This window comes from Oncorhynchus gorbuscha, linkage group LG19 (genome assembly GCF_021184085.1).
Source record: "Oncorhynchus gorbuscha isolate QuinsamMale2020 ecotype Even-year linkage group LG19, OgorEven_v1.0, whole genome shotgun sequence".
Lineage (NCBI taxonomy): Eukaryota > Metazoa > Chordata > Actinopteri > Salmoniformes > Salmonidae > Oncorhynchus > Oncorhynchus gorbuscha.
In genome coordinates this window covers 52,984,900-53,010,894 of record NC_060191.1, presented here as the reverse complement: position 1 = coordinate 53,010,894, position 25,995 = coordinate 52,984,900, and the positions used below count along the sequence as shown (strand labels likewise).

General features: G+C 42.6%; 1 protein-coding gene across 1 annotated transcript; it reads left to right on the top strand.

The window, feature by feature from the left end:
• The first annotated feature begins 194 nt into the window (after positions 1-194).
• On the top strand, positions 195-25,842 carry LOC124006259. The gene is made up of 19 exons (XM_046316157.1): positions 195-691; positions 2,833-3,085; positions 11,930-12,084; positions 12,829-12,937; positions 13,896-13,962; positions 14,139-14,244; positions 14,752-15,663; positions 15,909-18,968; positions 20,105-20,218; positions 20,355-20,405; positions 22,832-22,926; positions 23,027-23,143; positions 23,402-23,571; positions 23,735-23,837; positions 23,958-24,119; positions 24,393-24,471; positions 24,658-24,766; positions 24,990-25,195; positions 25,307-25,842. Exons 2-19 carry the CDS (start codon positions 2,985-2,987, stop codon positions 25,453-25,455), a joined length of 5,865 nt encoding a protein of 1,954 aa, XP_046172113.1. The 5' UTR covers positions 195-691; positions 2,833-2,984; the 3' UTR covers positions 25,456-25,842.
• Positions 25,843-25,995: the final 153 nt, after the last annotated feature.

The window sequence follows — 25,995 nt, the reverse complement described above, 5'->3', positions numbered from 1 at the left end:
CAATTTCTATACTACAAACCTGTGGTTATTATACAGTAATGTAGCTTACTGTATATATGTATATTGCATTTGGATGAAATCTACTTTACTCCAACAGCATGTATGCAATCACTTGGAGACTATTTACAGTGTTGTTTTATCAACATTCACGTTTGCATTTGTACACGCCAGCCTGTTCAAACAACTGTCTTCCCAACAAGCCTCAGGTCTACACTCCTCCTTGACAAACATACTCACCGCTATTATTGCAACAATCATCATGACTTTGTGGGTTGGATCTTGAAGTTAAGAATGCCACAGTTGGCAGGGAATATGCCAGATGGCACGGCTAATAAATTAGCACCTTGTTAGTGTTCCTCGTGTACATTTTACACAATTTGATTTATTCCCATTGTGGCATTGGCACTGTAATAAGATTGTAATACGATTACATTAACGTTAGCCTAGATACACGTGTGAAAAAACGATAACACTCGTTTTGTTGGGACAGCTGGCTTTTCAATTATTTTCATACACTTGAAGTTGCTACATTATAGGCTGCTATCAAAGTTGGCCGTTGACATTGAACAGTGACCAGCAGTCATTATGGGCACTTAACCCGTTTGAGTGAAGCGCATACCTCCCCTGAGTCTGATCCACCTCCCTCCAGTGGATTTCCGAACTTCTCTACAGAGGTAGCTTCCAAAACAAGGTAAAACGTTTTACTTACTATTTTTTGGTTGGTCTGTATTTGTCTGCAGAAAGTTACAAAATAAGATATCAACCTACTGTTCTTTCAGATTTTAACGTTTTATGAGGAAAACATGTGCGTTGTGAAGCCACAATGACATTTGTTCTTGACATAACAGGCTTTTTATTCGCTGTCAATCCTCACAGTTCAGAAGGCAACACTTGTGAACGAATATGATTACAAGCTGCCTCAAACGTCCTAAGGCTAGACAGAAAATATCATACAATGAATTTAGACTTCAGAGACCGTTGCTGTGTATTATTTTATTATTCTTTATTTAGGCTACTTTTTGGTGGTGTTTTTCATGTCGTGGGCATGTGCAGGTGTACATTAAAAAATATATATATAAATAATAATGATAAAATGTTTTTCTTTATAAGGCTGATCTCATTGTTGTCCTATATACAACAAATGTACATTTATTTTAAAGAGCTTTAGGGCGTCTCTTTCTGAGAAGACATGAGTCGATGCAATTTAATTATCCAATTACACTAACTTAGTTATGAGACAGATTAAGTTGGCAAAAACATCACATTGCACAAAACATTTCCTTTTATAAGTTATCACTGTTGTCTGCTACTTGGCTACTACATACATCTATTTAAAAAAAAAGCCTACCTCTGATTTATAGACAGTTCACACCCACAATATGACATTACGAAATGTCTTACATTGAACTATAATGTGAATACCTAACATCAATGTCCAAATCACTGAGACAGGACAGAGGTAGCATTCACTATGTGGCTTCCATATTCATGTAACTTTTTATCTGACAACTTTTTAGCTGTTTGCCCAACATTTATAAGCCATTTTCACTAACAAGTCTTCACAAGGTTGCTGGTGTTGTATTTGCTGTTGGTAATGAAGGACAAAGTATTCATAACTTCTATCAGAGTTGACCTGAAGTCAACAGGAGATCTCTGGTCAACTCGAGTTGTGTAGTATTTAATGTGCAAAATTTGGCTTTATGGATCAAGGAACATGACTCTGAATATTCAATTGACAATGAATTCTAGTGTCAACATCAATTTTATTTTACTTTATCATCGAGTTGGCAATAACAATACTCAAATTGTGTCTTTGAATGTAGCCTACTGGGTAGCACAAACTATAAAATGTATTTATGGAGATGTGATTGATTTAAGTAAAGCAGGCAACCCATCTAAATTCAAACTAAGGGAAGTCAGCAGAATTTCATTGAGAAGGGAAAAAAACATTTGAATGAGGGGTTTCAACATGGCATTTAGACAGGCAGCCCAATTCTGATCTTTTTGGTAATTGGTCTTTTGACTAATCAGATCAGCTCTGAAAAAAGATCTTATGTGAAAAGATCTGATATGATTGGTCAAAAGACCAATTAGTGGGAAAAGATCAGAATTGGGCTGTGTGTGAAGGCAGCCAATATGTCAGATCGTTTACACAGGAATAAATCCTTACCTATTTTGGGATTAATTATACCCAGCATAGGTATGGCAAAATTACGGTCATTCTGATTTCAACTGACTGCCAACTCAACATAGTCTTTTGTTTCTCAATGACTGTAAATCATGATACATCACCTTATTTCACTCACTGTATGTGATTTATTTAACAAGGCGTTGATCTCTCCAGTGTTCAGAAAAAACTAACGCACATTAATTGAACCACTTTAGTCCAATTCTCCACCCACTGCACATCATCAGAGGTGTTTGTAGTTGAGAGAAAATAATACGGAGTACACTTAGTCCATGTGACCGCAGAGGAAAATCACATTAACTTAAATGAATTACTGTTTGATCCAGCATGATTTACTGAATTGCTGTTTGATCCAGCATTATTTATTGAATTAGTGTTTGATCCAGCATGATTGACTGAATTAGTGTTTGATCCAGCATGATTGACTGAATTAGTGTTTGATCCAGCATGCTTTTCTGATTTAGTGTTTGATTCTGCTTGATTTACTGAATTACTGTTTGATCCAGCATGATTGACTGAATTAGTGTTTGATCCAGCATGACTGACTGTTCATTTACAGTCTTCACAACATTCTCCATGCAGAGCCTGATCTTGACATGAAGAGGTTTATCACCTTACCTTGAATATTCATATCAACTCTGCAGATGCTAGATACCTGAGCAATGCATCTGGAGCTCTGAGCTTAGAGACAGACGCTGCCCATCACATCCCATCACTGACTGCCTCAACAGGCCACAAGGCCCAACTCCAGGCCCTATCCATACCAGCCTTGGGGAGAGAGAGAACCTGAGTCACCATGATAGACTTGAGCCATCTGACGGAGGAGGAACAGTCGATGATCATGACTGTGCTGAAGAGAGACGAAGAGCTGAAGAAAGCAGAGGAGGAGAGGATCAAGTGAGTTTGTGATAGCCATATTCTCACATTCTCATGACTGAGATTAGAGTATTTCCTAGTTTTCACATCTTATTTTTACAGCATTAGTGTTGCCCCACTTAGCATCTCCACCCTCTAGCTGAAATTATAGTTATGTAATCAAATACATGCTTTGTGTATTGCAAGTAAATATGCAATATTTGCAATAATGTTATGTTTTCAATATTTTGTAATTTTTTTGTGCCTATTCATTCCCTTTCATTCTATGAAGACAGTGGGTCTATGTCAACCTCCCCAACATGTGTGGGAGTGGTAAACAGGCTGGTGAGGTGATGTTTGTCTGCCTGTAATATAATAATAACTCAGCCGGATACAGGCACAGCCTACACCACAGAGAGGCTTCAATGTGAGATAAGCAATTTGATTATCACTCCAATTCAACGTTACAGAACCACGTGGGAGAGAAAAATCCAGGCTCGATGGTCCGAAATAGATACCCTCAGAGGTAGAACACAGAGATACACCTCACTGCATTTAACCATGGAATCCTGAGGCACATCCACTACATAAACAACGTCATGTTGATGTATACTCAGACATACTTAGAATTTCTTGTCATGTCATTACACATTCAGACGTGCCATCTAAGGACAACTGGGTATCTTAAATTAGCTTCAGTCTTAAGCCTTCTTGTCAAAGCAGTTCCACAGTGAGACAAAAGTTGAGAAACAAAGGCCTATTCATTCTGTAATGGAGTTGGCCAGACAAGTCTATTTCTAACAGTAGAAGACTGGAGACTGACTCTGTATGGTTGACTTGTCTGTGTACAGCCATTGCCTTAGCGTAAAAGGATTAGCGCCAATCATGTGTAATACTGTGCTATCCCCTTTCACATGACCAGGGTTGTTTACATTCTCTTTTCCACCTTCTCCCTCCTTAATCCTCCACCCCCCCCCTCCTCCCTTTTTGTGGACGACTTTGTCAATCATTTTGAAAAGAAGGTTGACGATATCCGCTCCTTATTCACTCAACCTATAGAGTCCACTGGTCCCACTCACACAGAAGATGAAATCCAGCGACTAGTGAGGTCGGCGCCCAACAACCTGCCCGCTCGACTCCATCCCTTCCTCCCTTTTCCAGACCATCTCTGGAGAACTTTTCACTTCCCTCATCAACTCATCGTTGACCACTGGCTATGTCCTCTCTGACTTCAAAATGTCCCAAGTGGTTCCCCTCCTCAAGAAACCAACACTCAACTCCTCTGATGTCAAAAACTACAACTGGTATCTCTTCTTTATTTTCTTTCCAAAACACTTGAGCGTGCTATCTCAAACCAACTCTCTCGCTATCTCTCTCATAACGATCTTCTTGACTAGAACCAGTCAGTCTTCAAGACAGGTACCTCAACCTAGACTGCTCTTCTCTATGTCACAGAGGCTCTCCGCATCGCCGAAGCTGACTCTCTCTGTTCTTATCCCCCTAAATCTATCTGCTGCCTCTGACACCGTGAACCATCAGATCCTCCTTTCCACCCTCTCAGGGCTGAGCATCTCAGGCTCTGCACACTTTTGGATTGCATCCTACCTGGCAGGCGGCTCCTACCTGGTGACTTGGAGAGGATCTGTGTCTGCACAGCTCGGTTCTAGGCCCTCTCCTCTTTTCTCTATACACCAAGTCACTCAGCTACGTCATATCCTCACATGGTCTCTCCTATCATTGCTATGAGGATGACATTCAACTATTTTTCTCCTTCCTCCCTTCTGACACCCAGGTGGCGACACGCATCTGCGTGCCTGGCAGATATTTAAGCTTGAATGTCGGCCTACCACCTCAAGCTCAACCTCGACAAGACGGAGTTGCTTTTCCTCCCTCTCCATCACGGTTGACAACTCCACGGGGTCCTCCTCCCAGAATGCAAAGAACCTTGGCATGATCCTGGACAACACCCTGTCATTCACTGCAAATATCAAAGCAGTGATTCGCTCTGCAGGTTCATGCTCTACAACATTCATAGAGTACAACCTTTCCTCACAAAGGAAGTTGTGTAGGTCCTAATCCAGAAACTTGTCATCTCCCGTCTGGCCTACTGGAACTCGCTGTTGACTGGGCTCCCCGCTTGTGCCATCAAATCCCTGCAATTTATCCAGAACGCTGCAGCCCACCTGGTGTTCAACCTTCCGAAGTTCTCCCATGTTACCCTGCTCCTCCCCACACTACACTGGCTTCCAGTCAAAGCTTCCATCCACTACAAGACCATGGTACTTGCCTACGGAGCAGCTAGAGGAACTGCCCCTCCCCACCTTCAGGCTATGTTCAAACCCTACACCCCAACCTGAGTACTATGTTCTGCCACCTCCGGTCTATTGGCCCTTCCACCCCTACGGGAGGGTGGCTCCCGCTCAGCCCAGTCCAAGCCTTTCTCTGTCCTGGCACTCCAATGGTGGAACCAGCTTCCCCCTGAAGCTGAGGGCAGCAGGGTCCGTGTCCATCTTCCAAAAACATATGAAACCCTACGTCTTCAAAGAGTATCTTAAATAATCCCACAGCACCCACACTTCTCACCGCAACACCACCCCCCACCCCGCCCCAAATAAAAAAAAATTAACATTTGAAAATGGCTTTTCGTGAACTAACACTCGCACTTTACCCCCCTCTGACTTTGCTGATAGCTTCTTGATAGAGGAAAAATGTACTTACTGTACTATGACATGTGGTTGTCCCACCTCGCTATCTTAAAATGAATGCACTTACTATAAGTCACTCTGGATAACGTCTGCTAAATGACTAAAATGTAAAATGCAAAAGGAAAGATGATTCCTAACCCTGCTAGTGGCAAAACCTTTGAGATCCCCAATCATGTGCACTGTTTCTCTTATTATAACAGAATTATATTTCACAAGAAAGTTGGCAAACAGCAAAGACGCTGTAGCTTTTCAAAGAAGTCAGGTTCATCATCAAGTTCCAGTTTAGCCTTTTCTCTAGTTTGCATATTTAAAAAGTAAACAAATGCAATTAAATATTATTTGATTATAAACCTGATATCACTTCCGTAATCGAATAAAGTGTATTATATAAACTCAGCAAAAAAAGAAACGTCCCTTTTTCAGGATCCTGTCTTTCAAAGATAATTTGTAAATATCCAAATAATTTCACAGATCTTCATTGTAAAGGGTTCAAACACTGTTTCCCATGCTTTTTCAATGAACCATTGAGGTAAGGCAATAAATAGGCCATAGTGGCGAAGTAATTACAATTTAGCAATTAACACTAAATACAGGTGTGCAAAAGAGCAGAAAAAACTAAAATGGGGATGAGGTAAGTAGTTGGTTGGATGGGCTATTTACCGATGGGCTGTGTACAGCTGCAGTGATCGGTAAGCTGCTCTGACAGCCGATGCTTGAATTTAGTGAGGGAGATATAAGTCTCCAACTTCAGTGATTTTTGCAATTCGTTCCAGTCACTGGCAGCAGAGGAAAGGAAAGGCGGCCAAAGAAGGTGTTGGCTTTGGGGATGACCAGTGAAATGTACCTGCTGGAGCGCGTGCTACGGGTGGGCATTGCTATGGTGACCAGTGAGCTGAGATAAGGCGGAGCTTTACCTAGCAAAGACTTATAGATGATCTAGAGCCAGTGGGTTTGGCGAAGAATATGTAGCAAGGACCAGCCAACGAGAGGATACAGGTCGCAATGGTGGGTAATATATAGGGCTTTGGTTACAAAACGGATGGGACTGTGATAGACTACATCCAATTTGCTGAGTAGAGTGTTGGAGGCTATTTTGTAAGTGACATCGCCGAAGTCAAGGATCAGCAGGAGAGTCCGTTTTACGAGGGTATGTTTGGCAGCATGAGTGAAGGAGGCTTTGTTGCGAAATAAGAAGCCAATTCTAGATTTAATTTTGGATTGGAGATGCTTAATATGAGTCTGTAAGGAGAGTTTACAGTCTAGCCAGACACCTAGGTATTTATAGTTGTCCACATATTCTAAGTCCGAACCGTCCAGAGTAGTGATGCTAGGCGGGCAGGCAGGTGCGGGCAGCAATCGGTTGAAGAGCATGCATTTAGTTTTACTAGCGTTTTAAGAGCAGTTGGAGGCCACGGAAGGAGTGCTGTATGGCATTGAAGCTCGTTGGGAGGTTTCTTCACTGACGATCACGTTTTTTTCTCACCAGGGGTGATGGTTGGATTCGCGTTTATCGTCAACGGAATGAGCGTTACACGAGGCCTGTACTCTGGAGAGGGATCGATTTTGGAGGTGGAGGGTCCGTCATGGTCTGGGGCGGTGTGTCACAGCATCATTGGACTGAGCTTGTTGTCATTGCAGGCAATCTCAACGCTGTGCGTTACAGTGAAGACATTCTCCTCCCTCATGTGGTACCCTTCCTGCAGGCTCATCCTGACATGACCCTCCAGCATGACAATGCCACCAGCCATACTGCTCATTCTGTGCGTGGTTTCCTGCAAGACGGGAATGTCAGTTTTCTGCCATGGCAAAGAGCCCGGATCTCAATCCCATTAAGCATGTCTGAGACCTGTTGGATTTGAGGGTGAGAGCTAGGGCCATTCCCCCCAGAAATGTCCGGGAACTTGCAGGTGCCTTGGTGGAAGAGTGGGGTAACATCTCACTGCAAGAACTGGCAAATCTGGTGCAGTCCATGAGAAGGAGATGCACTGCAGTACTTAATGCAGCTGGTGGCCACACCAGATACTGACTGTTACTTTTGATTTTGACCCCACCTTTGTTCAGGGACAAATTATTCCATTTCTGTTTGTCACATGTCTGTGGAACTTGTTCAGTTTATGTCTCAGTTGTTGAATCTTATGTTCATACAAATATTTACACATGTTAATTAAGTTTGCTGAAAATAAACGCAGTTGACAGTGAGAGGGCATTTCTTTTTTTGCTGAGTTTATGATGTGTCATTAGTGAGGAGTTGTGTTCAAACAGATATGCTGCAGCTTCAGGTGGTGGTATGGCCCTTTTGTTTGCCCAAGGAATTATTTTCCCCTCATAATATGAGAGTAGTTACACAGAACAACCATGAATAGAAACTAGTAATGGTGTCACGGTCTTGGTCAAACTCACTTGTTCACAGGCAATTATTGTATGTACACTCAGTGCATATCCAGCTCAACAATGTTGTTACAAAGAAAACATATTACTTAATCACCAACAAGGAATTCTAAGGGAAATCATTGTTGAGCCTTCCCTCATTTAACACTGATTGAATGAAATAAGTGTTTTCTCCTCCCAAAGAATGTGGAACTTTTGGCACAAGCTCTGTATTGTGTTCCCATGTCTATAGGTTTAGATTGTTAACTCATGTGGTGGTAACTGTACCTTTCCCCATCAACGTTTAGCCTAAAGTGTGTCTCTCAACCAAATCAAATGGTTAGCAGATGTTAATCGAATGTAGCGAAATGCTTATGCTTCTAGTTCTGACCATGTATTAATATCTAACAAGTAATCTAACAAATTCACAACGGCTACCTTATACACACACATGTAAAGGGATGAATAAGAGTATGTACATATAAATATATAGATGAGCGATGGCCATGCGGCATAGGCAAGATGCAGTAGATGGTATAGAATACAGTTTATACAGTTGAAGTCGGAAGATAACATACACCTTAGCCAAATACATTTAAACTCAGTTTTTCACAATTCTTGACATTTAATCCTAGTAAGAATTCCCTGTCTTAGGTCAGTTGGGATCACCACATTATTTGAAGAATGTGAAATGACAGAATAATAGCAGAGAGAATGAGTTATTCATCTTTAATTTTTTTCATCACATACCAGGTGGGTCAGAAGTTTCCATACACTCAGTTAGTATTTGGTAGCATTGCCTTTAAATTGTTTAACTTGGGTCAAACGTTTTTGGTAGCCTTCCACAAGCTTCCCACAATAAGTTGGGTGAATTTTGGCCCATTCCTCCTGACAGATCGGGTGTAACTGAGTCACGTTTGTAGGCCTCCTTGCTCGCACACACTTTTTCAGTTCTGCACACGCATTTTCTATAGGATTGAGGTGAGTGCTTTGTGATGGCCACTCCAATACCTTGACTTTGTTGTCCTTAAGTCATTTTGCCACAACTTTGGAAGTATGCTTGGGGTCATGGTCCATTTGGAAGACCCATTTACAAACAAGTTTTAACTTCCTGACTGATGTCTTGAGATGTTGCTTCAATATATCCTCATCATTTTCCTACCTCATGATGCCATCTATTTTGTGAAGTGCACTAGTCCTTCCTGCAGCAAAACACCCCCACAACATGATGCGGCCCCCCCTGTGCTTCATGTTTGGGATCGTGTTCTTTGGTTTGCAAGCCTCCCCTTTTTCCTCCAAACATAACAATGGTCATTATGTTCAAACAGTTCTATTTTTGTTTCATCAGACCAGAGGACATTTCTCCAAAAAGTATGATCTTTGTCCCTATGTGCAGTTGCAAACCGTAGTCTGACTTTTTATGGTGGTTTTGGAGCAGTGGCTTCTTCCTTGCTGAGCGGCCTTTCAGGTTATGTCGATATAGGACTCGTTTTACTCTGGATATAGATACTTTTGTACCTGTTTCCTCCAGCATCTTCACATGGTCCTGTTGTTCTGGGATTGATTTGCACTTTTCGCACGAAAGTACATTCATCTCTAGGAGACAGAACGCGTCTCCTTCCTGAGCGGTATGACGGCAGCTTGTTCCGATGGTGTTTATACTTGCGTACTATTGTTTGTACAGATGAACGTGGTACCTTCAAGTGTTTGGAAATTGCTCCCAATGATGAACCAGACGTGTGGAGTTCTACAATTGTTTTTCTCAGGTCTTGGCTGATTTCTTTTGATTTTCCCATGATGTCAAACAAAGAGGCACTGAGTTTGAAGGTTGGCCTTTAAATACATCCAAATATACACCTCCAAATGACTCAAATGATGTCCATCAGCCTATCAAAAGCTTCTAAAGCTATGACATAATTTTCTGGAATTTTCCAAGCTGTTTTAAAAAATGTTTTTACAAATATTTTATTTTTGCATTTTCCAATTAAGAACATTCAAAACAAAAGTGAAAAGATATTAGACAACGATAGGACAAAGTGACAGTAACAGACGAACGTAACAAAAATACATTATAATTATAGTTATATAAACAAACATACAATAATAAAAAATAAAAAATAAATAAAAATATATAAAAAAATAAAAAATAACGAGACATTGGATCACCTGCCGTAGGCTACATAATATACATTACGTGTGAAACATTATGTGAGGATTATATATAGATTCAATCAATGAGATGTGGGGGGAGATTCTCCATATAGTCAATAAAAGGTTGCCAAATTCTGTAAAATGTCTTTAACTTATTTATCTTACATTTCTTGGCAATCGCTAGCAATATTTCTGTTAGCTTTATAGTATGGCTTTGCCTAAGTTTGGTGTTAGTAAAGTTACCCAGTAGACAGACCTCTGGGTCTAAAGGGAATGCAACCCCGTGAATTGAGGATATGGTATCGCATACCCCCTGCCAGAAACCATGTAGTTTTGAACACTGCCAAGTGGAATGTAGGAATGTTCCTTCATCTGAGCCACATCTAAAACATAGGGAGGAGATATCTGGGTTGAACCTGTGCAGTCTAGATGGGGTGACATAGAGCTGATGGAGAAAATTAAACTGGATCAGTCTGTATCTGGAGTTCAATGTGGATGTAACCCCATCCCTGCACAGGTCACTCCATAGATCCTCATCAAGATCAATACCCAGATCTCTCTCCCATCTAAGTCAGGGTTTATCTAGCCCAGGCAGTGTTAGTCCTGACATAAGAGCATTGTAAACACGGGAAATGGTCTTGAACAGTGGTTGGTCTGCGTGGCAGAGTTGTTCAATATGTGACATCTTAGGTAGGTTCCATTGTCCCTTGAGAGTCACCCTAATAAAGTTTCGTAGTTGTAGGTAACTAAAGAAGTCCCTGAAATACCACCAGGCAAGTGGTATTTCTGTTTCAGCTGATCATAAGGCATAAGAACTCCCTCCTCGTAACAATGTTCCAGAAGAGTGATCCCCTTATCAGACCATGGTCTAAAGTTACTATTCTGGAAAAACATAGGGATCAATCTATTGTTCCATAAAGGGGTTTTAGGGGAAAGGAATCCCCCTCGTCCGAACAGCTCATGCAGTTTGCACCATGCCAGGACAGAATGTATGATTAAAGGGTTGTCTGTGATGGTTTTTATAGATTTTCTGTCCCATTTGTAAAACAAATCTGACCCAGTGTCATCATTTACCTCAAGCTTTTCAATGTTCAACCATGAGGGAGAGGGACCATTGTCAAACCTCTGAGCCAGAAACCTAGACTGTGCAGCCCAGTAGTACATTCTAAAATTGGTCCAAGCTGTTTAAAGGCACAGTCAACTTAGTGTATGTAAACTTCTGACCCACTGGAATTGTGATAAAGTGAATTATAAGTGAAATAATCTGTCTGTAATCAAAAATTACTTTGTGTCATGCACAAAGTAGATGTCCTACCCGACTTGCCAAAACTATAGTTTATTAACAAGAAATGTGTGGAGTGGTTGAAAAATGAGTTTTAATGACTCCAACCTAAGTGTATGTAATCTTCCGACTTCAACTGTACATATGAGATGAGTAATGTAGGATATGTAAACATTATTAAGGTGGTGTTATTCAAAGTGACTAGTGATACATTTATTAAATCCATTTAATTGAATGGCATTACCTAAAGGTAATTATTCAGAATCACATCCTTGACTGAACTGTGTTCTAGCTATGACCTCTGCTTATATAATGTGTTTAATGGGTAACTGTACCGTATCCTGTATACTGTAATGCACCTGTGTGTGTTTTTCCCGTCAGGCAGCTACAGAAAACCAGCGCCCCAGTGGAGAGCAGGCTCAAGTATCTGACAGGAGAGTGGTTTTACGAGGCCAAGTCCCTGAGACACAGGGATAAGATCCATGGCTCCGAAATCATCCTGGCCTCCATGAAGCAGAGGAAAGCAGGTTCTTTAGGTGGGTCAAAAACACTGTTCAAACACTAATTGAGTGCTGCATTCAGTAAGTCATTCTCACACAAAGTTAAGCATGTGTGCAGTACACACATACTGCCGTATAATGAAAAAGCCATACATCAGAGTAGAATGTGTACTGAAGAGTGCTACCAAACCACACTGTTTTGAGTTCAAAGTCAGGCCACAAAGGTACTGTATTTAGTACTAAAACGCTTATTGCGTCATGATTGCAAGGTGTCCCGATATCTTTCCAACTTTCCCATTATCTGGTTTTAATGTCCATTCTAGAACGTCCTTCTAACCAATCAGGAACAACTATTCAACAATGCTGTGGTATAAGTAAAGTTTATGATATTGGGTTGGTATGTACAGATCATCAGCAGACATGGGTTTTTGAGTTTATAGTGAGGGTACTGTAAGCACTTATTGTCTGTCTGTCTGTCTGTCTGTCTGTCTGTCTGTCTGTCTGTCTGTCTGTCTGTCTGTCTGTCTGTCTGTCTGTCTGTCTGTCTGTCTGTCTGTCTGTCTGTCTGTCTGTCTGTCTGTCTGTCTGTCTGTCTGTCTGTCTGTCTGTCTGTCTGTCTGTCTGTCTGTCTGTCTGTCTGTCTGTCTGTCTGTCTGTCTGTCTGTCTGTCTGTCTGTCTGTCTGTCTGTGTCTGTGTCTGTGTCTGTGTCTGTGTCTGTGTCTGTGTCTGTGTCTGTGTCTGTGTCTGTGTCTGTGTCTGTGTCTGTGTCTTTCTTTCAGATGGGTCTCTGTCCAGATCCAGAGCAGTCAGCAGTAAAGTCTCAGACATCACCCCCCCTCCAAAACCTGCCAGGCTCCTGGTGGCACCAACACGGCCCCAAGAGAACAGGTGATCCAATGCACCCCTCCTCCCACCCCTCTTTCCTCATCCATCCCTAACCCATTCCTCTCTCCTGTAACCCATTACTCTACCTAGTCTCATAACCATGCCTTAAGGCTAAGTCAGTATAGCAGTTCATCATGATTGATCAATCATAGTGCTTGCCTGCACAGAGTGAGTGAGATACTCGGGTGTTTGAACAGCTCCTGAGTCCTGTGGTGTGTGTGCGTCTTAGGTGTGTCTCGTGACTCAAATGGAGTCAACATAGGTGGTGCTCACTGTTTGCATGGAATCTGTCTGCTCTGTTGTAGTTACAGGATGTGGTCTCACGAGGCTAGGAGTCAGTCACTATGGCAATGCTATAAAAAGTGATTATTTTAAGAAGTCGGTAATTCAATTTGATAGGCCTTTAATTTTACGTTTGGCTGTTATTGTACAGATTACATGGCAGTATAATTCTCTGCCCAGTCACTTGTATTTGAATCGGTTCAAATTCGGGAGGGGGGCTGCCAAGAGTTTGCGTAGGGAGGGGGTTTGGAAGATTTTGGAAATTGTTTCCCGAAAATGTTTAATTCTGATATCTTACACCACTTCCTAAAGTCAATACAAAGTGATGTCTTGTAGTGAAGCTTGGTGTGTTTGGCATGCTATGCATGAGGTCAAATGGGCTGTGTTTACCTCCCTAACTCCCAGAGGGCATCATCCAGCTCTCTAGGTGAGTCGGCTCTTCCACAGCCCTGCCTCCTTTGATGTCACAATTAATCACATGTGAACAGGCATCAGTTATGCAGGAGGCGTGTTCACTGAACAGCCAGTCACAGAGGTGCTCAGGAATTTCATGAGGAAATGCAAATAGACCACAGATTCCAGTACAGTGTATCCTGGTGCTCTGAGGGCAACTCATTTATAGTATACAAACCCAATTCCTATTCTATTTTGATAGTGGTCATTCTGTCTTTTTTTGCAGCGAAAGCCCCAGTGCATCAGATGCGGAAAAAGAGAGACTAAATTCAGTGGTGCGCTCCCCGGGAAGGGTATGTGAGATTTCATTTGCAGAGAATATATGTGAAGCATGAACAGAATAAACAAACAAAGCATTTTCATCTTGGTAAATCAGAACAATCACCATATCACAGTATGACAGTATTATGAAATATAGATTCATAAACCAATTGCATTTCCTAATCATGTTCTTCTCTTCTCATTCCAGCCAAGGCACAATCCTTTTAATCGAGCATCCCTAATTCTGGAAGTAGAAAAGACAGAAAAACAGTTATCCAATGGAAATCAAGAGGCTGAGAAAGCATCTGAAACGGGTTAGAGTGCAGTGCATACACCTTTTTACACAATCAAGCATTATGCAAACATTCAGGTAAATAGAAGAAAAGGAGGTTGAGTCGAATTGAGTAACCTGAACTTTCAGGATGCTATGAGAACCTATTTTGGCTGATTCACAATAGGGATTTACAAATGTAGGATCTTCATTTGGTCATTCTTTTGTTGCTCAGAATGTTCCTGGAGTTCAGATGAGCTTCGTGATTTACATAAATTCTGGAAAAACACACTGTTACATTAACAGTATTGCACTTTTCATGGAGCCACCTTTTGGCTAGCTAATAGCATATTCACAATCAAGCAACATTATGGACTAAACGTTCAAATCCTTTTGATGCGGGATTATTTTAGCTGTGGCAATATAGGTCCAATTATGATCCTACATCTGTAGTAAGTTGATACTGATGTCAACCAGGCCTGTGACAAGGCAATAACTTATCACAGTAAATAATCATCATCTCCTCCATCATCTCCTCTCACGCACACAGAGCCCTTATCTCCCCTGAAGATTCACATGACAGCAGACTCCACCAGTCACAACTCAGCAGGGTCTGCCACCTCCGAAGGGTCCTCTCTAGGATTTAGGCCTGTGCCCAAGAAGAGAACCTTCCTCTCCCGGCGCTCTCAGAGCTCTCTTACAGGCAGTGATGTCTCCGTTCCTGGGCAGCAACGTCATGTAGCTGGGTCAAAGGTTACCGCCCCTGCCCCTCAGGGAAGTCTCCAACATGGCTCTAGCTGGGGCTCCAACCAGTCCAGGCAGGGGGCATTGGATGTTCAGTTAGAGAAAAGTACTCCATCTTCCATCTGTGAGTTACAGAACAATGCAACTCCAGTTTCTCCCTCTAGTCAGCAACTGAACACTTTGAGTCACCTCTCCCATAAGCCACTGAAGGATTTAACCCTAGTCTCCACCAATACTGAGCTGGAGAGAAAGAAAGAGGCCCATGAGAGAGAGAAGAGAGCAGAGGAGCCCTCCGATAACTCAGTGAAGACCCCTTCTCTTCTTAGGGAAACTGAGAGTTCCAAAGTTCCATTGAGGCCCCTGAGTGAGCCAAAGCCTCTCAGACTGTTGGAGCTTAGACCAGCCACACACTCTGATAATTACAGACACACAGATAAATCCTACACAAGTGGGCAGAAGAGTAGCGATGGTCTCATCCAGAGAGAGTTCGTCAGTATGGGCCCTCCTCAGAGCAGAGAGAGGTCTGATGGTCCATTTTCAGAACCTCTGTCCATACCACTCTCTCCGAGTTCAGAACTAACAGCCCCTACTCACCACCAGCCTGCTCAGCATGCAGCCTTTCAACTCATTGAGATGCAGGACAAGGAGATGATAAGAACCTGCAATGTGGGCACTGCAATCAGACAGGAGGACGATAGTCTGCCTCCAAGCACTGTAGGTAAGTCCTAAGACAGAAAGTGAGAATTCGTGGAGCCCACACAACAATCTAAAATCAGTGAGAAAATGTATTCAAAGTCACTCAAGTGCTTGGCTTAAGGGTACTGTTTATACAGGAACGTGATCAATCAATGGAATTCTCACTAATGATGGATATTACTAGGCCACTGTTGAAATGTCTAACTTAGAGTTGTTCAGCTTATTTTGTCATTCATCATAACACTTTCATTAACTTTCTTTTTTCAGAACAATGGATGCATCATGAACTCAAAAACCCCGGGGATAAGCCTGATAAAAAACGATTAGGGCACAAACCTGCCTCCAAATTAGCCCCCCGTAGTCCCCAATCCACAGGGGAAGAGGGCGACTCCATATCTAAAGTATTAGAGTGGTTCAGCCGCAGCACCGACAGCAATGACTGGCTGGAGACTGAAAGTGATCAACCAGACATGGAGGAAGATGTGATTGGCCCTACGAAAACAGATACAGATGATCGGCCTACCTTTGAGAGCAGGTCTCAGCAGACAGAGGGGAAAGCTCCAGAGATGAAGAGAAAACTTCTACATGTTGACCCCAGCCTGGATATACAAAGTATTGGAGAAGGAGTGTCAGTGTGTTTAACACCAGATGTAGAGGATGGATCTCAGTCTGAATCCTCTGTGAATCAACCTCCTGACCAGTCACCTCTGAATACAGAAAGATCATACCAGCCCAAGAGACGCATGTCTGAGGCTGAGAGGCTGAGAGCAGCATATAGGAAGGAGTTCAAGCAAGTGATGTTAGATAGAGAAGACGATGTGATATATAGGCAAGAGGATGTGAAGAAAGTCAGTGGCCCACCAGCCAAAGCTACTGGACCACAGGTCACAACACAGGAAGTCAAAGAGAAGGAGGAGGTCCAAGATGAGAACCAAACACCCAAAATCTCCCACCTGAAGTCCTTCTGGGAGAAGGGCAACACCGGGCCCAAGATACTCATCAGCAGATCAATCACTGACAAAGGACAGCAACAAATGGAGAAAGAGAAAGAACTAGCAGATAAGTCTCATAGAACTGTTCCTGGCCCAGAGTCATACAGTGTGGAGGGGTCGTCTAGGAAGAATCTCGGGGATAGAAAAGAGGGTGAACGGTTAAGCCTAGATACTCAACAAAACTCTGCTAGTCAAGATGTGAGAAGTGTTCAGCCGAGTGTTAGCCCTTACAAACAGGAGGTATACACACCCAAAAAGTGTGTTGTTAGTGCTCCCTCTATAGAGATATGTACACTGCCAACCTTGGATGTTAGCTACACTCATGGGGCTCAAAGTGAAGAGGACGATTTGACATTAACAGAAGAAGATCTCAGAAGATCCCCAATGACAGTAGGCAGAAGAAGCTCAGAGGCAGAAATAGTCTTCCTAACTAGACTCCATCCTCAGCCTGACACGGTGTCCCAGTCCAGACTCAGTCCAGAACCTCAGAGATTCTCCCCATCCACACTTAGTCCTCAGCCTGAACTGCTCCTTCAGCCCACAGTTAACCCCCAGCCTGTGAAGCTCTCACCTGCCATACCAAAACCCCAACCTGACATGCCGTTCAGTCCCAATCCACTGCCTGAACTACTCTTCCAGCCTGCAACCAGCCCAGACTCTAAGAAGTTCCATCCGTCTAGACACAAGGTTGAAAAAGAAAGTGAACAGTTTTCCCCAAAAACTCAGCAGAGCTATGTCAATGAAGAAGCAAAGGAGGGTAACGAAATGAAAGGAGATTTTGTGCAGTCATGTGTGTCCAGTAAAAAACAAGACCACACCATTACAGATAAAGGAAATAGCTCACACACTCTGAAGCAGGTTCCCCCTCGGCAGGATAGCAAGGCAGACAAGATAAAGCAGCTCAAGTGCTTCTGGGAGCAGGAGAAGAACAGGCCTATATTTTATACAGGTAAATCAAAAGAAGCAGGGGACTCCAGCATGACTCAAATTCCATCATCGGCCCCAGGAAAGCTGAATAAAAGGTTTACCAAGTCTGAGTTTGACCTGAGGTCAATCTGCAACGAATCAGACATCGACCACAAAGGCGATTCCAACATTTCCTCTGACAGAAAAAGACAGAATTTCACAGTCTTCACAATGAATCAAAGACTGGAGAAGTCGTCCCCAGGTCTTGGAGCAAACCGCTCGCAGTTTAAGAATCTTCGTAACTTCTGGGGTGAGGCCACTTCGAATAGCAGAGGGCCGATCTCTTCTGACGAACCCAAAAGCCTCAAAAAGAAGGAGCCAATGGATGCCCAGAACTCAATGCTTGAGTTAAAGCAATGTGTTGACCCTGATTTCTATAGCAAATCTTCCCCTGGCCGGTCACAAAAGGTCAGCGCAAGACCACCTTTGGATGAGAGCCGGCTTAAGAAAACATCTTCACCTTCTTCTCCATCTCGCCCTCCATATTTAGTCAGGGGGAACAAAGACAGAGAGCACCAGTCAAGATCTAAATCGATTGGAGCGGGTTCAGGAGCTATGATTGACACTAAAGTGCACCAGTCAAAGTCTAGATCAGTTGCGGTGGGATCAGGAGCTATGATTGACACTAAAGCCAACTTCTCACCTCAAATCACCGTAGAGTCAGAGCTGCAAAGAGCCCCTGGTGTATCAAGGAGCTCAGAAGAGGACTTCAGCAAAGAGGAAAAGGCCCTGAAGCCCCAAAGCACCGCAGGAAAGGAATCTTGGTCTCACAAAGCTAGAAAAGACAGTTTTGGAAACTCAAGTGGAAGTGGACGTGCAAGTTCCCTTCGGCGTGCCACCAGTATGTTCACATTAGACATGAATGAGGAACAGGACCAAACTTCTCTGTTGTACCCTAAAAAGACACTAGATATTAGTCCTTTTCAAGCTAAAAGGACACAGGGTAGACGACAGAGTGCTGATAAGCAAGCACTTCTTGGTTCAAGGAGGTCCTCAAAATCATCAGACGAGTCTGAATCTCTGACACCTCGCGCTCGGGCCTTTGTTCCCAGAGACTACCGCCATTACCTGGGGATCACAGAGAAGACCAGCGTCCACACTGCTCTTGCCCTGGCAGGGAAGGAGCAGGAGGCAGAAGGCCCGCCTGGGGCTGAACTTGACCTGAGTGGTGGGCTTGTCAGATCCAGCACCCTAGTGGGCTCAGAGGAGCGCTACAGCAGGAGGAGTAGCAAGATAACCCAGCGCCCCCTGGCCCTCTGGTCAAGCCAGGGCAGCACTGACACAGGACGTGAGTCATCATTCAGTGCGTCTGAGAGAGCATCGAGCAGCACGTCTGAAACTTGGTCTAACTCCAGGATCAGTTCAAACCGTGAGTTTTGATGATCTACTGTATACTGTAACACCCTGTTGTCTCAGTACAAGTGTTATGTAACCTGTGTCATTTCATGAAAATGTACTAAATGTATTTGTTTATCTGGGTTCCATGTGAAGTCATCTACTTGTAGATGTTTTTGTAGATGAGGCAGCATCCAGGATGCAGTGTCCTTGGCTATCTGTGTCAGTGTAAATAGAGTGTGTGCAGAGAATCAGCTGCCTGTGTTTAATTTGTGGGTTGAACGATACTCTTTTGTAACTTATTGACATCACATGGTTGTCTAATAGAGCCAACAGCCAAGTAGCCAAGTTTAGCTTTGTTTGAGTTAAGCATTACAGTTCAGGATAGATCTAGAACATTCTTGAGTTTACTTTTATGAGTGATGATATTTACAATTTAGCCAGTAAAACAAATGATTTTTGACAACCTCAAATATATTTTTCTCTTCCATCTTAAAAACTCTAGAGAAGCTTGTAAACAACAGACTACATACACTGAGTGTACAAAACATTATGAAAACCTGCTCTTTCCATGACATAGACTGACCAGGTGAATCCAGATGAAAGCTATGATCCCTTATTGATGTCACTTATTAAATCCACTTCAATTAGTGTAGATGAAGGGAAGGAGACAGGTTAAAAAAATGATTGTTAAACCTCGAGATAATTGAGACATGGATTGTATACTTGTACCATTCAGAGGGTGAATCGACAAGATAAAATATTTGTAAGTTCCTTTGAACGGGGTATGGTAGTAGGTGCCAGGTTGCAATGCTGCTGGGTTTATCACAATCAACAGTTTCCCATGTGTATCAAGAATGGTCCACCACCCGAAGGACCTCCAGCCAACTGGGCACAACTGTGGGTAGCTTTGGAGTCAACATGGGTTAGCATCACTGTGGAACTCTATAGACAACTTGTAGAGTCCATGCCTAGACAAATTGAGGCTGCACTGAGGGCAAAAGTGAGGGGGGGGGGGTGCAACTCAATATTAGCAAGGTTAATGTTTTGTACCCTCAGTGTAAATTATCAGTGTAAAGAGGCCGCATGTAATGTTTTTTTGAACACGTCCATGTGTGGTCTTTATTGAAGGCATCTGCATGTACAGTATGAGCATTTCTGATATTTTAGGTGACAATTATGATGAGGATCAGGACCATGTACAGAAGGCATTGAAGAGAGCTCAGGCCCGCCCACGGAATCTGGCCAAAAGTCTTGAGGACATCACAGCATCCATGCCACCACGTGAGAAATGGCCCTTGTCTACTCAACCACTATACAAGCATTATAAGGGTGCTGTCAGGATGGGTCAGGTACCAGTATTAATGCAGGTTGGGGTGAAAAAGTAATGTTGTCTTTGTTTTCCACCATTCCCTTACAGGACAAGATAGAAGGCTGGCTCCTCTTGATGACATCCATCAAAGCAGTGATGGTTAAGATTTGTTTTGTACCTTTCTTAGAAATGTTATTTGCCTTTGGTTCGATATTGGGTTAGACAGTTTATACCAAATATAATGTAGAATACAGGCTTTTTATTAGATGTTGTAGAATGCTAGCATTGTTGGGTAATTTAATAGCTACAGTAAGTGATCTATGATAAGGTTAATCAAATCAAATTGTATTGGTCACATACACATGTTTAGCAGATGTTATTGCGGGTGTAGTGAAATACTTGTATTTCTAGCTCCAACAGTGCAGTAATATCTAACACTTCACAACAATACACACAAACCTAAAAGTAAAATAATGGAATTAAGGATATATCAATATTAGGATGAGCGATGTCGGAGTGGCATAGACTAAAATACAGTAGAATATAATACAGTATATACACATGAGATGAGTAAAGCAAAAATATGTAAACATTATTAAAGTGACTACATTTAAACTCAGTTTTTCACAAATCCTGTGATTTAAGCCTCGTAAAAAGTCTTAGGTCAGTTAGGATCACCACGTTATTTTAAGAATGTGAAATGTCAGAATAATAGTAGAGAGTGATGTATTTCAGCTTTTATTTATTTCATCACATTCCCAGTGGGTCAGAAGTTTACATACACTCAATTAGTATTTGGTAGCATTGCCTTTAAATTGTTTAACTTGGGTCAAACGTTTTGGGTAGCCTTCCACAGGCTTCCCACAATAAGTTGGGTGAATTTTGGCCCATTCCTCCTGATAGAGCTGGTGTAACTGAGTCAGGTTTGTAGGCCTCCTTGCTCACACACGCTTTTTCAGCTCTGCCCACATATTTTCTTTAGGATGAGGTCAGGGCTTTGTGATGGCCACTCCAATACCTTGACTTTGTTGTCCTTAAGCCATTTTGCCACAACTTTGGAAGTATGCTTGGGGTCATTGTCCATTTGGAAGACCCATTTGCGACCAAGCTTTAACTTCCCAACTGATGTCTTGAGATGTTGCTTCAATATGTCCACATCATTTTCCATCCTCATGATGCCACCTATTATGTGAAGTGCACCAGTCCTTCCTGCAGCAAAGCACCCCCACAACATGATGCTGCCATCCCCGTGCTTCAAGGTTGGGATGGTGTTCTTCGGCTTGCAAGCCTCCCCCTTTTTCCTCCAAACATAACGATGGTCATTATGGCCAAATAGTTCTATTTTTGTTTCATCAGACCAGAGGACATTTCTCCAAAAAGTATGATCTTTGTCCCCATGTGCAGTTGCAAACCATAGTCTGACTTTTTTATGGTGGTTTTGGAGCAGTGGCTTCTTCTTTGCTGAGCGGTCTTTCAGGACTCGTTTTACTGTGGATATAGATACTTTTGTACCCGTTTCCTCCAGAATCTTCACAAGGTCCTTTGCTGTTCTGGGATTGATTTGCACTTTTCGCACCAAAGTACGTTAATCTCTAGGAGACAGAACGCGTCTCCTTCCTGAACGGTAAGACGGCTGCGTGGTCCCATGGTGTTTATACTTGAGTACTATTGTTTGTACAGATGAACGTGGTACCTTCAGGCGTTTGGAAATTGCTCCCAAGGATGAACCAGACTTGTGGAGGTCTACAATTGTTTTTCTGAGGTCTTGGCTGATTTCTTTTGATTTTCCTATGATGTCAAGCAAAGAGGCACTGAGTTTGAAGGTAGGTCTTGAAATACATCCACCTATACACCTCCAATTGACTCAAATGATGTCAATTAGCCTATCAGAAGCTTCTAAAGCCATGACATAATTTTATGGAATTTTCCAAGCTGTTTAAAGGCACAGTCAATTTAGTGTATGTAAACTTCAGACCCACTGGAATTGTGATACAGTGAATTATAAGTGAAATAATCTGTCTGTAAACAATTGTTGTAAAAATGACTTGGTTCATGCACAAAGTAGATGTCCTAACCAACTTACCAAAACTGTAGTTTGTTAACAGGAAATTTGTAGAGTGGTTGAAAAACTAGATTTAACAAATCCAACTTAAGTGTATGTAAACTTCTAACTTCAACTGTATATAGGACAGCAGCCTCTAAGCTGCAGGGTTATGTAACCGGGTGGAAGCCGCCTAGTGATGGCTATTTAACAGTATGATGGCCTTGAGATAGAAGTTGTTTTTCAGTCTCTCGGTCCCAGCACCTGTACTGACCTCGCCTCCTGGATGATAGCAGGGTGAACAGGCAGTGGCTCAGGTGGTTGTTGTCCTTGATGATCTTTTTGGCCTTGCCCCCGGTGATGCGTTGGGCAGACCGCACCACCCTCTGGAGAGTCCTGCAGTCATGGGCGGTGCAGTTGCCGTTCCAGGCTGTGAAACAGCCCGACAGGATGCTCTCAATTGTGCATCTGTAAAAGTTTCTGATGGTTTTAGTACCAAGCCGAACAATTAATCTCTCATACTTCTCTTTATGTTCTCCCTCAGCATCTACCCTCCCCTCGGCCTCCTCATCCCTCTACTCTGACACTGAGCATTTGAAGAAGATGAGCAAGTCTGTTCCCTCGTTCCTGCAAAATGAGGTAAAGTCACTGCAGCTTTATTCCATGTGAGCGCTTTAGGTCAAAGAACACTATGTCTGTATGTGCACTGGGCATTCAAGCTCTGCTGTCTGTGTTCTAGAGCGATGGCAGAGACACTGACTCCGCCTCTGAGGACAGTTACCATGGTGGCAGGCAGAACACGGGCAGATCTATGACTAAACTCAGCAGCTCCTCTGGCATGGCATCTGTGTCCTCTGTATGTTCACTTCACGCATGCCCTGCTAAGACGCAACCACTGTTCACATTCAAAGCATGCACATTTTCTCCCTAACCATTTTCTATTGGCAACTATCATGATTATACAATTTTAACAGTCTTATTAAATCTCTTAATTGTCCCGTTAACCACAAATTTGATAGTTTTTCGCATCCTGACTTTAATGAGAACTGCCTGCATGGCTATGGTTTTATGTGAACTGTTTAAAGGTTTTTAACTCTGTGCGCGTGTGTGTTAGCTGAGTGGCAGTGTGATGACAATGTACAGTGGCGACTATGGAGGTGTGGAGGTGCAGGGGAGCATCCAGTTTTCCATCAACTATGTCCAGAAGCTCAGGGAGTTCCACATCTTTGTGGCTCAGTGCCAAGATCTGGCAGCCGTCGACCCCAAGAGGGGCCGCTCTGACCCGTGAGTATAGTACCACTATTACACTAGGCCCCTGATTGGATTCCTTATGGTCCCTAAATGTTGGGAATATATAGCCTTGCTTTCTTATTTACTACTCCATATTTGATTGGACTGCTGAAATACATGGTACTTGTGTGTATGATTCTTGTGTTTCTTGTCGTAGGTATGTTAAAAGTTACCTGGTGCCTGACAAAGCCAATCTAGGGAAGAGGAAAACATCTGTGAAGAAGAAGACTGTCAACCCCATTTTCAACGAGCTCCTCAGAGTAAGAGATTTTCTAAAAACTCTATATGATTTACGTTAAATAGAGTAATGTATCTACACATACATAAGGTCTGACATAAAGTGCTTTTAGCAAAACCTCTCTCTCCTGTTCCTTCATCAGTATCGGCTTCGTATGGAGTACCTCCGAACTCAGACCCTCATTCTCTCCGTCTGGCACCATGACACCTTTGGCAGGAACAGTTTTCTGGGCGAAGTGGATGTGGACCTGTCCAAATGGGACTTTAACCACACCCAGATGAACTACTTAGCTCTGAAATCCAGGGTAAGACAACAACACACCTGCTTTGTCTGTGTACTGGTGTCATTCAGCACTGTACTAAAACAATAATACAAAACTGAACTCCATATCTCTGCTTTTGTTATTTATTTCAATGGCTGTGCGTGTTAGTATTGTTTGACATGACATGTGTATGCCGCTATACACAGTAGGTTGTGGAGGTGTTAGTATGGTTTGGAGTGTGTCCAGTGAGGTGGTGGTTCTATATCGTAAATTGGGGTACTCTCTGTGCTGACTTTCTTCCCCTGGTCTCCTCAGCCCACGTCCAGTCTGCAGCCCTCAGATGACAGAGGGGAGATGAAACTGGCCATACGCTTCCTGCCTCAGGTCTCCCACAGTAAGAGTCTGTACGCCTCACATGTCTTAACTGTCACCAGTCTCTATAAGCAATTTATTATATAGAAAATGTATATTTTATCAAGAAAATGCGTTGCTTTCGTTAACCTTACATTAAAATATGACTTTTATGCAATAGAAAGCTAGTGTACACATTCACTGAATCATGCTTGATTCTGATCCCTAGGCCTAGGCAAGGACCCCCCCTCTAACAAAGGTGAGGTTCACATTTGGGTGAAAGACTGCAAGAACCTTCCCCTCATCAGAGGGGCCACCATCGACCCATATGTCAAGTGGTACGTATGACACATGCCATAAATAATATCAACATTTGAAATGTATGAATGGCTAAATATGATCAAGGAGAACTACAGTCTCTGGGGAGAACAGAAGATGTGGAGGCCTATCATAAAGACATATTCCCTTCTTAGCCTCGATTTCCAGCCTTTCAAATATGCTTTGCTCAGGATAGTTGTAGGTTGTATATGTAATAATATTGTAAGACTACCTCCTCCGTAGCTTTGTGCTCCCAGATACGAGCAGAAAGAGTCGTCAGAAGACACGGGTGCTGAGGAGGACGGTGGAGCCGGTGTTTAACCACACCATGGTGTACGACGGCTTCAGACAGGAAGACCTGAAAGACGCTTGCGTGGAGCTAACCGTGTGGGACCGTGACAAGTTGGCTAGTAACTTCCTGGGGGGTCTAAGACTGGGGCCTGGCACGGGTACTAATGGACTTTTCTATTACATTTTCTAGATTTCTCCATAGAAAAACGTTTATTTTATTCAATTGATTACAATGGCTAAGCCTAGATTCTCCCTATCTCTTCATACAGGCAGAAGTTATGGGGCGGTGGTGAATTGGATGGACTCGAATGCTGACGAGGTAGCTCTGTGGGAACGAATGATGACCTCTCCAAACGAATGGGTGGAGGATGTGCTGCCACTGAGAATGCTGACCACAGCAAAGACTGTGCTAAAATGAGATCGACTCTGAGAGAAAGTCTTCAACCTGCCACAGTTCAAATAACATTGTTGCTTTTTATATTATATACTGTGATGTGTAATCTAGATGAATCAAATACATTTTATATTGGAATATATAGGAATGAAGAAGCACTTTTAAAAATCTACTGAACAAGTTGATGATCATATGTCTCTTTAATACATTTATGTTATATTAATGATAATCATACAAGCCAAATATTATGATTATTATCATCAGCCGAAACACACTTATTTTTGGTGTTTAATCCTCAATTACAACAAGTTTACTCACTCCGTTATTTATATTTGTTATGACAGAATTTTCCATGACGAATGTACATCCTAACATTATTAACAACAATTAAAGAATGTGCAATGATAAGTATTCAGCGTTTTGATCATTGATAGTTAGTCCAGAAGATGTGAAACGTTTTAGTAGCTCCATGGTCTGTCTGTGTGTGGGGGTGGTGCACAGTCTACTCTGTACCCATCTCTTCAAACATAACTGCCTGAGTAATGGCCCTCACTACATGTGACT

Coding starts and splice junctions, on each gene's coding strand:
- LOC124006259 (XM_046316157.1), top strand. CDS start 2,985: ATGATAGACTTGAGCCATCTGACGGAGGAGGAACAGTCGATGATCATG. Junction 3,086..11,929: donor GCAGAGGAGGAGAGGATCAA/GTGAGTTTGTGA, acceptor TTTTCCCGTCAG/GCAGCTACAGAAAACCAGCG. Junction 12,938..13,895: donor ACACGGCCCCAAGAGAACAG/GTGATCCAATGC, acceptor CTTTTTTTGCAG/CGAAAGCCCCAGTGCATCAG.